The 16,455-nt window shown below is 47.1% G+C and overlaps 2 protein-coding genes across 3 annotated transcripts in view; one reads left to right on the top strand and one right to left on the bottom strand.

Moving 5' to 3' along the window:
* Positions 1-4,116: 4,116 nt before the first annotated feature.
* Positions 4,117-9,473, bottom strand: LOC119452783 (mucin-19-like). The gene is made up of 2 exons (XM_037714729.2): positions 7,767-9,473; positions 4,117-5,244 (listed from the first exon to the last, which is right to left on the bottom strand). The coding sequence occupies exons 1-2, from the start codon at positions 9,378-9,380 to the stop codon at positions 4,990-4,992; spliced, it is 1,869 nt and encodes a 622-aa protein (XP_037570657.1). The 5' UTR covers positions 9,381-9,473; the 3' UTR covers positions 4,117-4,989.
* Positions 9,474-14,320: 4,847 nt separating this feature from the next.
* Positions 14,321-16,455, top strand: part of LOC119452946 (nucleoprotein TPR-like) — a 134,634-nt gene continuing 132,499 nt past the window's right edge. The window contains exon 1 of one of the 2 annotated variants that reach the window (XM_037714907.2): positions 14,321-14,585. In XM_037714907.2, coding sequence (XP_037570835.1) covers positions 14,444-14,585 — 142 coding nt within the window. In that variant the 5' untranslated portion in view covers positions 14,321-14,443. The remainder of the gene's footprint in view (positions 14,586-16,455) is intronic. The other variant, XM_037714909.2, reaches the window with a different exon arrangement.

Raw genomic sequence — 16,455 nt, forward strand, 5'->3', positions numbered from 1 at the left:
CGAGTGCCCGGCTCATTACCGCCAGGAAGTTGAAGACTGCGTCGTCCGCAACAATCTATGCCGAGTACGTATATCCGGCTTCACTGTTCTAACAAGGCGACCTCGAGATACACTTAAGCTTGTTGCAAGGTACAGAATGGCAAAAACAAAGGAAATCAAAGGTCACTTCTGCTGTTGTAGATTTTGTTCTTGTTATTTTGCTTTTGTTTTAGTGGCTCCATCTTAATTAAGTGCAGCCTTCATTATTACTCCAGTAAACATTCCCTGTTGTATTCGAACATTGGCTTACGAATTTCTAGTCAATGCAGTGACGAACTGCACAAAAAAGTGCTGCTTTACTCAGAATTTTGAGGGAAGGTTTAGCTTTAGAGCCAGCGTATTCAGCACGACACGGTGTGCAAGACCGACGAACGTCTTGATCCCATTAGAACTGCCGAGCTCGGAGCTGACAAATGCGCCATCGTAAGATTTCTGCTAGAGAGAAAGAAAAAAAGAAGCTTTCTCTCTTTTAGAAACAAGACATTCATCTTAATCTAGCATTATTTCTTAGCAGGAAATATCTCTACTACAGTAAAACAGTTGTGGCGTTTTTGTAATGAAACGAAAATAAAAGGCGACAGAAAAGAAAAAAATAGAGGCAGTTTCACACTAGTGGGGCGAAGACTGGGCAAACAGCGAAGCTGGCGACCCACCTAACTTTATCTCGGTTCGGCCAAGTTTTTGCGAGGTTATGCTTCGAGACTCGGCCACGTTTTGTGCAAGATCCCTCCGGAATCATCGACAGCCCAAGGAGCAACGAACACTCGGTCATTAAAGTATATTGACGCTTCTGGACGCTCAAACGCTCTTGCTCGGTTTCGCGGGCTCGTAACTCTGGATCTTCTGCGAATCGCCGACGTTTCGCCGCCGCTTCGGTGGCGCGATACTCGGGATCGGACGGAAGTGGTCTCACTATCGAGTAGCGGCGCAGCGGCTTCCGCGCTGCGCTTCCTCTTTTGCGGGAGTGACACTCGTCTTCGGCCGCCCCATCTTCGCGGCGATGTGCTCGGCGCGGAGGTATATATCCCGTGGGTCGGCGCAGTGACGTCACGGCTTAGCTCCGCCTCTAGGCAGCCGCGGCAACCACTCCTCACGGCACGGTGACGTCATGGCTCGGCAAAGCTAAGGCGAAGCGATGCGGCGCGCGCGGTGGCGTCACGGCTCACGGCAGCTGTGGCGAGGCTCGGCACGGTCGGCTCAGCTTGGGCGAAGCGTTGCTAGGCGACGCATGATGACGTCATCGCCAGGCGGAGGTTTTGCGGCGCACACTCGACGGATCATCCTCGAGCTTAAACAGCTTCGCTAGTTCACATGAGGCATGTGCCATTGCGCTTGGACCCTTTCTGCACACCTCCAAGATCGGCCCAAATTTCAGGCGTACACCACCGGACTACCTCCAGCTTAAACAGCTTCGCTGTTACAAATCGTGCAGCGCTCATCTACGATGACTATCCAAGTGTTCAAATAAACGAAACGCGTCATGTATGACGTGTGTACTGTAGCCGGGGCTCCCCTCTTGCGCTTCGCTCTTGACACCCTGCAGCATCTAGCGGCGCCTCCCCCATCGCGAAGTTCGCACATATCCAGTGCCACATACCCAAGTGGGCGTCAAAAAGGTGAGGTTCGTTGAAGATCGGCTCAAAACATACCCGCCGGAACCACCTACATTTTTTAAACTGCAGAACCTTCGGAATAGGAACCGTAGGGCGGCGTCGACTCGACGCCACGCGCACTCGTTCGCACTCGTCGATTCATACGCCCCTCGATCTGCATCTCTAGAGATCCGCAGGCGCATATAGGGCGCAGCAAGTGGAATGTGCATGTCTAGAGCATTCTGGGAGCTGCCCGAGAAGAGCGGGACCACACTCGAGCGGACGCTCGCACTATTACAAGTTTATTTGTTTCACGCGAAAGCATTAAGGGCCCCGTGTGGCAGAAAATCCGGCGTCGGAGTCGGCGTAAGTGCCGGCGTCCGCGGCGAAGAAAATCATCCCGAACCACCCCGATCATACAGGCCCTCCACGTGGCGCAGAGCGCTGGTGAAATAATTGAATTTCTCAAAGTAAAATGCGTTATAAAAATCGTGAAGTACAACTTAACCACAACCTACCGCTATGATAGCGTCGGATTGTAATTTTAATATACGAGAAAACATGATTCTGGGGATGTTACTTGCCGAAGCACCATCCAGATGGCGCTCGCCTCCTCGTCGGCGTAAAACGGCCGCGGCGCGCAGAGGCGAAGGCAGAGAAAAAAGAAAGCTGCAGTTTCCGGGAAGCCTGACAAGCATTCAAGGATCTTCGAATGCTATCGCGTTCCACTCTTAAAGGCGAAGCTTAAGTGTGCACGTAATTTTTTTTTTAAAGCGAAGCTTTCTTTGCGAACCCTGCCGGATTTTCCTAACCATGGCTGCTGCGCTGCTGCTGTCTTGTAGAATAGCTAACACATAAAAAAAAAAGAAAATGAATTACGTGTCCGATACTGGGATCAAACCATGGTCCCCCAACACAGCATACAGATGCTCTATAGCCATTGAGCCACAATCGCACTTTAGTTTTTTTCTCCTTCTAAATTACAGGGAAGCAGAACCGTAGCACTTATACTCAACACACCACAAGTCAGTAATCAGGCAAACTTAAACACAAATGGAAGAGGTGAAACCAGTCAAACGATTTCCGACTAGAACGCTCGTATATGCCGCGTATTTTAATTGTTTTGTTCCTGAAGGATGTTCTTCACTGCTCTGGGTGGTTCGGCGTGTCTGTCCATCGTCCTTGCCCTCCAGTGCATTGGTCACAATCGCACGTGTAGTTATATCGTGCCAACGCGAACTATAGATCGTTGAGATAATCGGCGCGTGTGTCCCATTGCGTTGCACGGATGCGCGACAGCAGATCCTTTTCACGTTACAATATAGCACACATTTACCGCTTCACGAAAGCTTGGCTTCACATGGACTCCAAGATGGGCCTTGTATCTGCATATTTTTATTTTCGACGTAAATGATTCAGTATGTATGCTGAAATGAACACTCATTTCAGCTGACCGACAGAAGCAATTCATGTGTACGGGTTCTTTATTCAAAATTTCTTCAAAACGTAGACATCAGCTAGCGTATACTTTTCAAGAACGCCGGCGCTGCCGTCAGTTCTGGGTGCATTGCGAAAACTGCTAGACGCAAGGAAAGAAAAGTGGTCTGATAATGCGAAAAGGAGAGTTCGCGTTATTACCTGCAAAAAACATTCGAAGTGTCCAACGCAACTCATCGCAAATGTCGCTGTTCCAAGAATTTTACTGAATATACGAATGAGCATGTTAGGTAAATTCATACTAAATGCGTGTGCGCCAGCTGCGCTAGTTTGTATACAATATATCCGACACCGCGTTGCGTAAAAATATCGTTGAAAGTCAGCGCTTCGTCTTGCCTCGTCCTTCCGCATCTTCTGCTTGCACTGTTCTACTCAGTTCCCGCAATTCCCTGCGCCGGCGGCGGCGGCGGTTTATTTTAGAGAAAATCAAGCTATCCTAGAAATGTACTGTGAAGCAATGGACAAAAGCGGAAGCCATATTATACGCGTTTCGACAAGGACAACAGCGTGTAAAAGGGGGAAAATTGTTATCCACCCGAGTGAAGCATGAAGCTATACAAAGCTATACGAAGGAAGAGCGACCGCCCCGGAAAGGCGTTGCTCCAGGGCACGACCTCCAGATAAAACAAGTTTTTCTCAAACTGCGAAGCCTCGTGCTACAGTTGAGTAGATGGCACTTCCTTTCCTTTCATGAACCTTATACTCCAACTCAATTGAGGTTGCCTCAGAACTGTGTTTATTTGCGGGGATCAACGGTTGTCACTTCGGTCTGCATAGTTTCAATTCATGCCCAAATAGAAGGAAAGGGGAAGGGGAGGCAGGTTGTTGACGCCATCTTTAGCTGTAAACGTGACCCCAAGTGGCATCCTCGAACATGATAGCGAAGATCACGCGCGATTCATATATCTTTTTTTTACCAGCACATCCGAGGTGCCCAATCTCGCCGGCTTTACTCTCTTCCGGCTATGGCATCGTATATGTATCTGGGTCCATAATCGCGGGCGATCATATCGTGCACATCTCGCGCTCCTCCTTGTAGTGGTTGGCCACGTTTTACTGAAACACGCTTTTCACATCCGGGGTCTCATCAGATTAGTGATGACGAGCAGCCCTTTGTCCACGGTCAGCGCCGGCGACCATTGCTACAGTGAAGGACGTCGAGGGCGATGTCACCGTCGTTGCTCGCGTTGGGGTGGTTGATTTTGGTTGAAGACTCCATCTGCACGACCAATCCAGAAAGAAAAAGCGCGCAACGCCTCATTTATATCCCGTTTCGTTGGTTTATTTACGGGCTTTGACGTTGTATGAAACAACAGATTTGTCTAGAACAGGCATCAACCCCTACAGTCAAGGCGTCCACATTTGTGCGTGCTCGAGCTAGGGCAGGAGTTGCTCTCGGATAAATAATTTTATCACACAACTGATTACGCAGCGAAATCATCATTACGCGCGGAGAATGTAGCCTAAAAACCTCGAAAGTCACTATACATACACACAACAAATACACCGCAACAAATGCATTTCATTATTCCACGATTATTTTCCTCGAAAGGACGAGTTTTAGTGTCAAGTGCACGTTTATTTTTTTCGCGCAAATTCAAACATTCGACTTTCCAAAAATTTCCCCCAAATATATGCGACAGCGCGATAATTTTGGCGGCACTGACAGTGCCCTCGTCGTAGCAGTCTGATACACGACTTGCGCAATTACGCGAGGTGCCCAATCTCAGAATATAGACCACGTTTTCGGAACTTATTGTCGCTTATCGTATAGCACTCGAGTTAGCTGGCACCAACTGCACAGTCGTTACAAAATTATGTTGGCAGTAGACGCGCGGTCCAACCGAGATCCTGTGGTCCACTAATTACCTGACATCGCGTGCGACGCAGTCCACTCGCGGGCGATTATGTCGTACATGTCGGGCTCCTCTTTGTAATAAACGGTCGCGTACTCATTGACCGCGCTTTGCAGGTCCGGCGTTCGCATCAGGCAACAGATGGAGAGTAGCACTTGGTCTATTCTCATCTGCGGAGACCAATTCCAGAGAAGCATGTCGAGGGAGATGTCGCCGTCAGTGCTCACGTTGGGATGGTATATTTTGGTCGCGAACGTGACCTGCAAAGGAAGCAAATGTAATACGCTTTATCTTCGTTTGGTTAGAACGTGACATCGTGCTCAAGAACCACTCACGGCTTTACGAAACTTGCTGGAGACTAAGCTGCACAATAAGCGGCTCGTTGATACATTACGTTTTATTGCAATTATATATAGATAAATCCCATACGCGCAAAAATTTATGACCTATTCTAATGGCCTTGCCACCGCCCGTTTACCCATAGAATGCTTACTCTTACAAGATCCTTTACAGAAACTATACTTTTGTATGGTACGCACATTTCTAACCAGCCTATTACCTCTAAACATATCTAGTTTATGATTCAGCTGCCCCTGTAACGATCGACGTTATTATTTGGCATTCTACTCAAATCTTTCAGGTCTATACCGGGTGCTTTTCTTTTTTAAAAAGGCCCAACATTTAAAAAAATTGCCTGTGGCAGATGACAGAATTTTAACCATTAATATAAATTACTCGATGAGGCGGCCATTAGTTCTACGAGAAATCAAAATGCTTCATTAACTAATTAACATAATTACGCTAATAAACTTTTTAATTATTTACTTTACGGCACATATTTCAATCTACGAATTATAGCCGGTGAGCTAGTTCGCAATGCGTATCCACTTGGAACGAATTCTCAGCCCTGTACCAGTTTCGAGATATTAATTTTCACAGTGTCCGGCTAAATGCATTGGTGTTGCAGTTACTTTTGTGCTTCGATGCATAAAACAGCGTTTTCTTAAAAGTAACAGGAATGCCAAAGCATTTAGCCGGACACTGAAAATTATTATCTCGACACTGGTACAGTCCTGAGAATTCGTTCCAAGTGGATACGCCTTGCGAACTAGCTCACCGGCTATGATTCGAAGATTTAAATATGTGTCATAAAATAATGAAATAAAAAATTAGGGTAATAATGTTAAACATTTAATTAGGCATTTCGATTTCTCGTAGAAGCAATGGCCACCTCATCGAGTAATTTAGAGCAAGAATTAGAATTGCGACAGAGGCAATTCTTAATGTTGGACCTTCTAAAGAAAACACCCGGTATAGTCTCTAGCAATCGGATCTAACATAGCGTCATCACATGAAAGTTACTCTTGCATCTGCTAAACACAGACAAGTGTCTTCACACTTTAACATTTAAACTCGCGTACACCACATTAATTATACCTAAAATTGAATATGCGTGTGCCATCTGGGATCCGAACCGGGACTGCATCGTACGTAACCTTGAATCCTTGCAAAGCCGTGCTGCTCGTTTTATCCTTTCAGACTATTCCCCGTACTCTAGCGTTACATCTTTAAAAAAATCGTGCCGAATTGAATCCCCTATCACTATGACGGAAACACGCGCGCCTATCGCTCTTTCATAAAATTTATCATCACGAGCGTTTGAATGATGGCTTCCTTCCGTCACGCTCTGTCATTTTCCCTCGCCGAGGTCACCCTTTCAAAGTCAAACGCCCTGTGTGCCACTCAGCTTTTTACGCGCAGTTCATTTATACCCAGAACCATACTTGACTGGAGTAACCTACCATCAGACATTGCTACTGAAGTTCACCCCGCTAACTGTCAACAAATGCTGCGTACGTAAATCAGAATGGGACGTCTTTGTGCAATGTGAAAATGTACTACTTTTTAAAATTATTTTCTATATTGTGTTCCTTTGGTGCCTTCGCTATCCGTCCGATATTGTATTCCAATTATTCCATTTTGAGGGCCTTTAATGTATTCTGAATTCTAGGTGTTTCAATTTTCAAATGTCTTCTAATTTTGTGCTAATTTGGTTTTATCCGCAATTTGATTTTGCGACACATAGTCGTGTCTGTGTATTTTGTCGCATTTTTATCACAAATTGTTATGACAGTATGTCCGAGTGCCCCCCCCCCCCCCTCCCTTTGTAATACCCTCTTCCGAAGGGCCTTTAGGGGTATTTTGAATAAATAAATAAATAAATAAATAAATAAATAAATAAATAAATAAATAAATAAATAAATAAATAAATAAAAATGGCGTAGCTTGCACTAGTGGCGCAAGGCTAAAGAAACAGCGGAGCTGATCGGCACCTAGCTAGCACTACCAAGTCATCCCCAGTATTTTCTGGAATTAGATTATCTGTCGATTATGGATTAGCTATTGAGTAGCTATCGATTCGCATTGCAAAGTATTGGCCACGTATTTGGGCTAGGCTAAGCACTACCAAGTCATCCCCAGCATTTTCCGGAATTTATTGATTATCGATTAGCTATTCATTGGCTATCACAAAGTATTGGCCACATATTTGGGCTAGGCTTAAACACTCGCTTGTTCACAGGGGTATGTGTCATTGCATTTGGACTCTTTCTGCACTACCACCAGGATAGACACGTTTTCTGTTCGCTCTGCACGGACTAACGGTCGGCCTAAAGTTCTAAACAGCTCCGTTGTTAATATGCAACTATGCTTCTAGGACTTTACGTCGATCTACATCGTCGACGTCTGTCTACGCCCTAGACGTATCTATATCGCACGGTACCTTGGGTGGACTATGAGGGTAGTCATCGGGGAAAGTAATCGCCAAGCGGAAGAGCCCTCCTTCATAAGGAGTTCCCTCGGGACCCACTATGACGGCACGCCAATGGAACAAATCGTCGGAATCCACGGGGGCGGCCGAGCAATATGGTGGCGGGTCGCGGGAAACGTCCTCCAGTTCCTCGAGGATACGTTTGATGGTCGCCGACTTCTTCACCGACGGTGGCGATGTTGCGGCGACGTGCTGCGCCTTGGGAGCGCTAGGCCGTGAGGAGGACCCGTCATAGCAGGATACCGTATTGACCGGTCGCGAAACGCCGGGTTCCGTGCTCCTGGCCGCAATCATTCCACTGGGACCCGCAATGCTTAGGTCGGCCGCACTGGGAGGCGTCCCACGGCCAGACTTCGTTGCGGAGCCAGCTGTAACGGCGGACGTCGACGCACCTGTGGCTCTCGCAGACACGGTCTCAGCAGCGCCGGACGCCGCTTCGACCGTCGCCGTTCTTATCGCACCACCAGGATCGGCAGCACTACGCGCCACCACTACGTTGTTCTTCGGATTCCCAGGATCCGTAGATGCGGGGGGCTGGGCGTCGCTAATTACCTTCGCATCGTTGGGTCCCGTAGCCCTAACTGCCGTAAGAGGCGACGCTGGCCCGGCCAATGCTGCAGCACTCGTATGTGTAGGGTTGGGAGGCGTAGTGGTGCCAGATTTCGCCGTGCCATAGTTCACAGCGTAAGTCTTCCCGCGACGTGGCGCCTTCGCAGCGGTAGGTTCCGTGGGGCTTTTCGTAGTTAAACCGTCGCGATTCTTTTGACCTGTGGCGTCCGAACCAGAAGTGTCGGAAGATGTCACGCTAGGAGATGTCACACTAGAAGATGTTACGCCAGGAGATGTTACGATAGGAGGCGTTGCGCTGGTTGGAGGCGTCACCCCGCGTGGTGTCGCGCCGGGGGTTGACTCTTCGGGAGTGGTCGTGCCGGGAGTTGTCAAGCAAGGAGGGGTCACGACAGGAGAGATTACGCGGTAAGCTGCTCCCTCGCCGACGACACCAACACCGACGGGCGCTGTCGCAGCATCGACGTTACATGTAGCGCCGCGAGCGTTAGCTCCTCCCGACGTCACCGTTTCGGCGGTTATCTGGGCAGCGCCCGGCGTCTTGTCAGGGCTGGTTTTCCCAGAATCCGCAGGCCCGGGCCGCTTAGAGCCCTGCGCTTTCGCAGTGCCCCGATCCATAGCCTCGGGTGTCGGGGCGCCGGCGACGGGAGCCCTTGGCGTCGGCGGATGACTCGTCGACGTAGCACCAGTAGTCCTGTCGGTAACGACGTCGTCCGTAGCTCTCTGGGTATTCATCGCACTGCCAAGACACGAGTCGTTGGGCGCTGTTGCAGCGTGGTATTCCGCGGGGCCAGGTTCTTTAGTGGGCGAAGGTGCATCGCTGCTGGGCTGCGTGGTAGTGGCATCCTTGGCGCCTCCGACCGCTGTGACGCCAGGCTCTGCAGTGTCCGTATGACTCTCTCCCTTAGACGCCATCGTGGGGCTTGCGGGCCCAGTCGGAAGTGCCGTCTTGGCTGGTTGTCCTGGGGCTGAACCTTCGTTGCTGCTTGGCGTCGCCATTCCGGTTCTTCTTCTACTTCTTCACTCTTTGGACTTTTCCATGCAGCGCCGTGATGCTCACGCCAAAAGTATATGCGTGCAGGTGAACAATATCGCCTGCGCAGTCACTGACGTGCATTCTTGTTCCCTAGTGAAATGGCGCAACCTGCTCTGGGGGATCGGCAATGAATCGGGCGGTGAAAAAACTGCTATAAATTTTTTATAAAGTGAAATGAAATAAGTATCTTGCAGTTGGAATGAATGCAAACCACGGAAGTGGCCGAAAGGATGATAAAAAAAAGAAAAGCTGGCAGATACTTATTCTTTTTAAAAGAAATCAGCCTATTGCTATTTTTTCCACGTAAAGTAATAATAGCCGGTTATTTTCATCTATCGATCACTCGACGCGCTCGAAATCATCATGTTTATCACCCATACGTACCTGCCGGCAATGGTGAATTGAAGCATGGCGTTGGTGATAGTGCATGATAAAAGCATCGAAAGTCGTCGGATTTCAGTTACACGCGCCCGCTAAGAATACGTGTTACCGCGTATGCGTCGGAAGCCATGACAAAAAGTGTCAGCATGAAAAAGAAAAAGAAGGTGATATAGCAAGCGCATCACGCCTATCATATTTCCACCCGATTCATGTCCTACCCCCCACAGTGCGTTTGTGACATTAAATAAGCCTCATCATCGCCACCAGCGAAGCGAAACGTGGCCAAACCGAGTGACCACATAGCACCAACCACAGAGGTTTTGCACGTAGCATTATTACTGAGCTATACGAAGTCGTTGCTGACGCGCATCGCTTATCTGAATGTCGTCACGCGCATTGTAATTAGACGACATTTTTGCAATCTGGTTCTACACAAAGCACTCCAATTGGCTTTGGTAGATTGGCACATTTTGGATGTACATTTGGTACATTCTTTGGTATATTAGGCATATTACAAGTTTACAGGCGACCACGTCCATTCATAGGGTGGAGGGAGAAGAAGAAAGTACTGCCACTTGACTCTCTTGCGTGGTCCGATATATATTAGTTCTTTTTTTTTATTGCATCTTGTATTGTGCTTTGCTTTTAATGTGCTAGCATTTAGGGTGCTTCACACACTTTCCTGGGGCTACATATCTAAGTATGTGTGCATGTAACCACTTTCCCACCTGCCTGGGTCACTACCACGTTAGTGGTCAAATCGGTGGCAGATCGGGCAGCTGTTCTGAGGGTTCGAAACCAACCATATCGGACCAGCTTGCGTCACTGAGTATGTGCCATTGTGTACATGCGTGCCACTCTTCAACGAACCTCTTTCACGCCGACATTGGTCACTGTAGATGCGAAACCTGCCTTTTATGTATCCTCCCCTGCTTTGACGCCAACTTGGAGCACTGGGAATGTGCCGCCCAACAATGGCAAAAAAAAAAAAAGAAAGATCGCTTAAATTTGTCCGATGCTGAGCGCAATCGAACCCTCGTAACAAGGGTTCCTCAAGGGCAGCAAGCCGACGCATTTGCAGGCTGTGCCACAAATGCACTGGGGACGTGCCGCTTTTCAATTAAAACACTCGCCAACTTGAGACACCGAGTATGGGCCACCGAGTGTGCGGTAAGCGATCGAGGGACACATCCTCTCAGCGTTCGCACCATGGTTCGCACGCACCGGCGTGCCATGCATTACGGAGGCCACGCGCAGGCTTCGCGGTGGAGGCACTAGATGGCGCCGAGTGTTCTTAGCGAGAAAGAGGAGTCCCGCTGCTGTACACACCTTATACATAACACGTTTCGACGGTGGCAATACGCGGTGTCGCTATATTGACTCAATGTTAACGCAATAATTACTGTCGACAGTCGTCGTGAGATGCATGGGTTCTGCCTGAATTACTATTGCGATAACAATTACATGGACACTCGAACCGAATTCTTTCCGTCGCCGTCGCCGTGAGGTTCCGTATATACTAAGGTATATGTATGCTATATGCCGCTCCATGGTGTATGACATGCGGTATATGCGGGTTATATTTCCACACCATTCTACCACTAAAGTTGCTCATACCAGGTCTTGCATTCTTGACAAAGTTATTCCTCAGAATGTTGAGAATGTCACCATTCGACATTCATTAATGTCGTGAAGCAGGACACCGACGGTGCATGCCTTTATATTAAATCTTTTCAGACTTAAATATTAATAGTGCGAAACAATAACAGAGCTCGAACCTGCAAATGATGTAATTTTATGAGCGCGACTGTGCACTACATCCGGGATCGGCCCAGGAAAGAGGTTTGAAACACTTCCGACACGGAAAAGTGGTGGTAAAGTCGCTAAGGAAGGCGTTCGCTTTAATTATTAAGCAGTAAATGAAATTGGCCGATGGCAGGATTCCGACAAAGGACCCCTAGCACAACAGCTCGTTTTATTGCGATAGCAATTATATGGACACTCAAAAGCAGATTTCTGCCGTCGGCGTCGCCATGAGGTTCCGTATGACGTCAATGGAGATGAAACCGTCGCCGCGATGATGATAAGTGGTTCTTGAGGGAAAGGGAAAGGTTGGCGCTATCTTCTGCAGCCCTTGAGGGAGCACGGCTCAGCGCCTCCGAACGCTGTATGTGCGAGTGAAAGGGTGCGAGGGGCGCGCGCTTTCACGGGGAGTGAACGCACGGCGGAGAAGAAACGCGCGTTCTGCGCCGTGCTCCCTTAAGGGCTGCAGAAGTAGGCGTCTCTTTCCTCCTTTAGAATCACCATATATGTAGAGCAAACGCGCCTTCTTCCGACGGGCGAGAGGCCGTGGGGGAGGGGGGGGAGGGGTAGGGAAGGGAGGCGACGTTTAGCGGCGGCACCAAGTGCCTATTTATATCAGAGGCTCCGGCAACAGTCACCAACGCCGCACGCATTTTGAGCGAACGCGGGCAAAACGCCGACGGCGTCGACAACAGTTCTGCGTGTTGCCGGTGCTGCTGCATGTCCAAGTTTATACAGTTGATAAAGCTAATATCATTACTACGTATAGCTCTCTACAAATTTGCTATCGCAATTGATGCTTCGCCTTTCAGGTGAAACTGCGACAACTTTTTTACTTAGCTTACGTTTACTTCATTTCATACTGCCACTACAGCTACGAGTCTTACACTTCATGTAATATTCTAACATGTTGCTGTATCGCATTCATATTGATTCGGCCTTATAGCGAAACTGTGATATTTTTTTGCTTTTGTTTCCTTTTTTCTTTGCTATCTCTGTATTTTCTACTCCCCCCTCCTGCAATAGCCCTTCGGGGCTACATTATGTTGAAATAAATAAATAAATGAATAAATAAATAAATAAATAAATAAATAAATAAATAAATAAATAAATAAATAAATAAATAAATAAATAAATAAATAAACACGGAACATTACGTGATAGCCATACTGTCTGTTTTCTCAGCGCAGTGTGTGTCGCCTCTCTTAGTCCTAGTCCTTCTCGCTGTACACGGTTTTAATTATTAACAACCAACTAGCGCAAGCCTCCACTATACCTCCACCCTTCTCTCTTTTCGATCGAACCTTTCTTTTACGGCGCAATAAAATTTGGACTAACTTCATCACCGCACCTAGTTTTCTGCCGTCCTCAACTGCGCTTCCATTCACTTGGTATCCATTCTGTAACTGTTATCTGTTATCCGTTATTATGTAACTGTTATCCATCCTACGCATTACATGGCGTAGGATGGCCTTCGTCTTCCAGTGGACATAAATATAGGCTGATGATGATGATAAAAATTCGGACATGTCTGGCTTTTTTAGCATTATTCGCGTTTTAGCTTATCTCATACCACAAAAACAGCCTAAACTAAAAAAAGTGTGCTTGTGTTAACGAAGGAATGGGGGGGTACAACCGCGGGAACGTTTTTACTTGCAGTGAACATCTACAATACCAGAGAAGTTTACTGCTGTTACAATGTACTATATCGGCGCATATTTAGCAATGGTATAAGTAGTTAATTGGACACTGAGGTGCAAAAATGAAAAATAAGAGACGTTTCGTTCAATTTTCAACTACTTACCATGCCTCTTCCCGACCAGACGATTTTTACCAATGTTACAATCATTCGTTCATTTATTCATTTTATTTTTTCTTCACGACAGTTATATATTTCGAAAGGGGCTAAGGAGAAAAGCCGTTACGTGACGGCTTCAGAGAATCCTTGGTCCCGTTCTAGGAACCCAGAGCAACAATGTCGGCAACCACATAACAGAACAGGTTGACACTCTTCTAGAATACGTTAAACACGTTAAATACGCGCGTCCCTTTTTTATCTGCCAGCCTGCTCGTTCGGTCGCTTCAACCGCGCACGCACCGGAACGCGGGAGAGAGCGCAAGGTGCCACTTCTGCAGTCGCCGTGGAATCGTAGAGAGCAAAAGACATCGCTGCTTTCAGACCTTATCACATAATTCGATTTCAGAAGCACAGCATGTGTTCCGCGCCGCGGAAGGTGTAGAATCAAGGCGCAGAGGGTGGCGCGCTCCCAGCGCTGCCAGTACAAATGAAGTGTTTTCGTCACGATATGATGATATCATCACTCGGGCGATTCCACGTGACTGCAGAAGTGGCACCTTGCTCTCTCGCCCGCGTTCTGGTGCGTGTCCGGTTGAAGCGACCAAACGAGTTGACTGGCAGGTAAAAAAGGACGCGCGCGCGCAGTACGCGCTCTCGTACTTAGGCGCGCAGCTGTCAGAAGGCCGCTCCCGTGGTCTTTAAAATTTTGCCCTCGACTGTACATAAGGAGCAATGCACGGTTATCGCGCTGGTAGAGATTACTTAATCGACTGTGATATCTATCCGTATCTGAGCGTTGTTGTATAATCCTGCTTAGAGCAGAACAACTTCGCGTACCATAAACGATTGCCGTGATTGCACCCAAAGCAAATTCAGATTTCGCGCCTCCACGATCCACGTGATATACTTTTTTTTCCTCTGCGCTTCCGTTTCCGCTCACCATTTGATCATAGAGAAGCCGGCGTCGCAAACAGCACATGGCGGGCATTTCTCGCCGTTATTGTTAGTCGTTGCCGGCACTGCTGCCGTTTGTGTGTCGGCGTTATGTTGACAGATATTCTCGACGTCGAAGAGATAGAGCTCCTCGCGGAAGCCAGCAGGGCGAAGCTCGAAAGCTACGTCTCCCTGAGCACCAAAACCACCGAGGAGCTCCGTGAAGAAAATGCTCAGCTCAAGGCTCGATGCGGTAAGCCGGTGTCTCGCCAACACAATAATTCAACACACTTGTCCATTTCGTGAGATAACGGCAGCTGACGTTTTGTCTCACGGAGGTAACTCGCATTCACAAAGTTCGACGAAGTTGACAACCGTCTTGGTGACAGCTAGCTTGTTGACAAGTGAAGCACACACTGGCGTTACAATGCTTTCGGACTAAATTTGAAATTGTTGTGCAAACGTTGTCCGTTACTTGTATCCGGAACTGGTATTCTCTGTGTTTTGCTTGTTGAGTTAAGCTTCTAGTTAAAAATAGAAGAGAATTGTTAGCTTTCCTCGATGCCTGCACTTTATTTAGTGAGACTGACCGTTGACCTGTAACCGAACCACAATCCTGCCGCCTATGACATTTTGTGCGTGCCTCTTGTAGATGTTACGTAAGGCTTTTGGCATATTCGCCGTGTTGTAAAAATGAAAACACGCTTTGATTGACAATAGTGCGTGGGCCTTGTGGTCGTATGTGCACGTCTATAACTTCATTGAGATTATAGTCTGTTTGCTGTGACTCTTAACTTGAAAGACACAAATTGCCACCAAAAAGCTACATTTACGCGAGATTTTCCAGCCTCTGCGTCACAGAACTAAAGGGAGGTAGCCAACGATAAAATATCGATGACCCGCCCATGTTGGTTCCTGTCTGGGCATAAAACTATACGGTCCCGAACCTCTTTTACGAAGTCCTCCGAACATTTAAAAGTCGCCTTTGTATTAAGCTTAACTAACTGTAGTTGAACTAGCTAATCAGCACAAAACCATCTAAATGAACCATTTTAACGTTTTTTTTTAGTGGACTTGTGGATACTTTTGATTTGTTCTTGCAATGTTATTCATACTGTGTGTGATTGCCGTATGCACCATGACGATTACTGGCAGATTTTCTTGGCACGACAGGTGCCGACTACGAACCCATTGTATATGGCATTGGTTTCATCAGGCCACTGTTTCCTCGCTTGTAATTTTCTCTTGAATGATTGCGACAACTAATCGTTTAAAAAAGAAAATTTTAATTTAGTTGTGGAGGCTTTATATCTGCTTTTGCAGTGTTACACACTCCTGTGATTGCCATAGAAACCATAATTGCTGGCACATTTTCTTGACATGGTAGATGCTGCAGGGTCATGAGAAATTTTTAGTAGAACAATCATGTTTATGTTATTTGCCTTTGAGTGGACATTTAAACGAGTATGAACATTAATAAAGTCTTTGCTTTACACAAACTTTGTACAAGCACACACGCCAGAATATGGAGTCCGTGGATATATTTTTTTGGAGATTGGAGGCCAATCTGAACACGGTTGCAAAAAATAAAACCATTTGCTGTTTGTGTGTTCATACGGGTTTTAAAAATTACATCAGAGGTCTGAAAGTTAATTGAATGAAATATAGTGGAGTAAATTGTGGCTGGGTTTAGTTCTAACTGGTGACCTGCGTCATTGCCGCAATTTGCTCTCATTTACCTTGTTTTGTTCTTATTAGATAGTTCATTTGTGGTTAGTTAACATGTTTAGAACACACATTTGCCTTGCTGTCATAACACCCTGCACAGAACCATTACTCGATATACACCCCAGTATGCTGAAATTGATTAAATAGTCTAACCTTTCTGTACTGTTTGTGTACCTATTACTTGCTTGTGTTTTGCTTGCACTGACTGGCTTTTCAGTACTGTTAACAAGCTTTCCAGCAGACCATTATAAGAATACTTGCCCATTCTTTCTGCCAGTGTTCAACACACTGTCGTTGGTAATGCAACTGGATAAAAGACCTGACGTGAGAACAACTCTGGAACACAGCTGTTTTGTTTCTTTGTGCGTGTCTTACTGCATGACTCAGCATCCGTG

The sequence above is a fragment of the Dermacentor silvarum genome, chromosome 5 (assembly GCF_013339745.2).
Source record: "Dermacentor silvarum isolate Dsil-2018 chromosome 5, BIME_Dsil_1.4, whole genome shotgun sequence".
NCBI lineage: Eukaryota > Metazoa > Arthropoda > Arachnida > Ixodida > Ixodidae > Dermacentor > Dermacentor silvarum.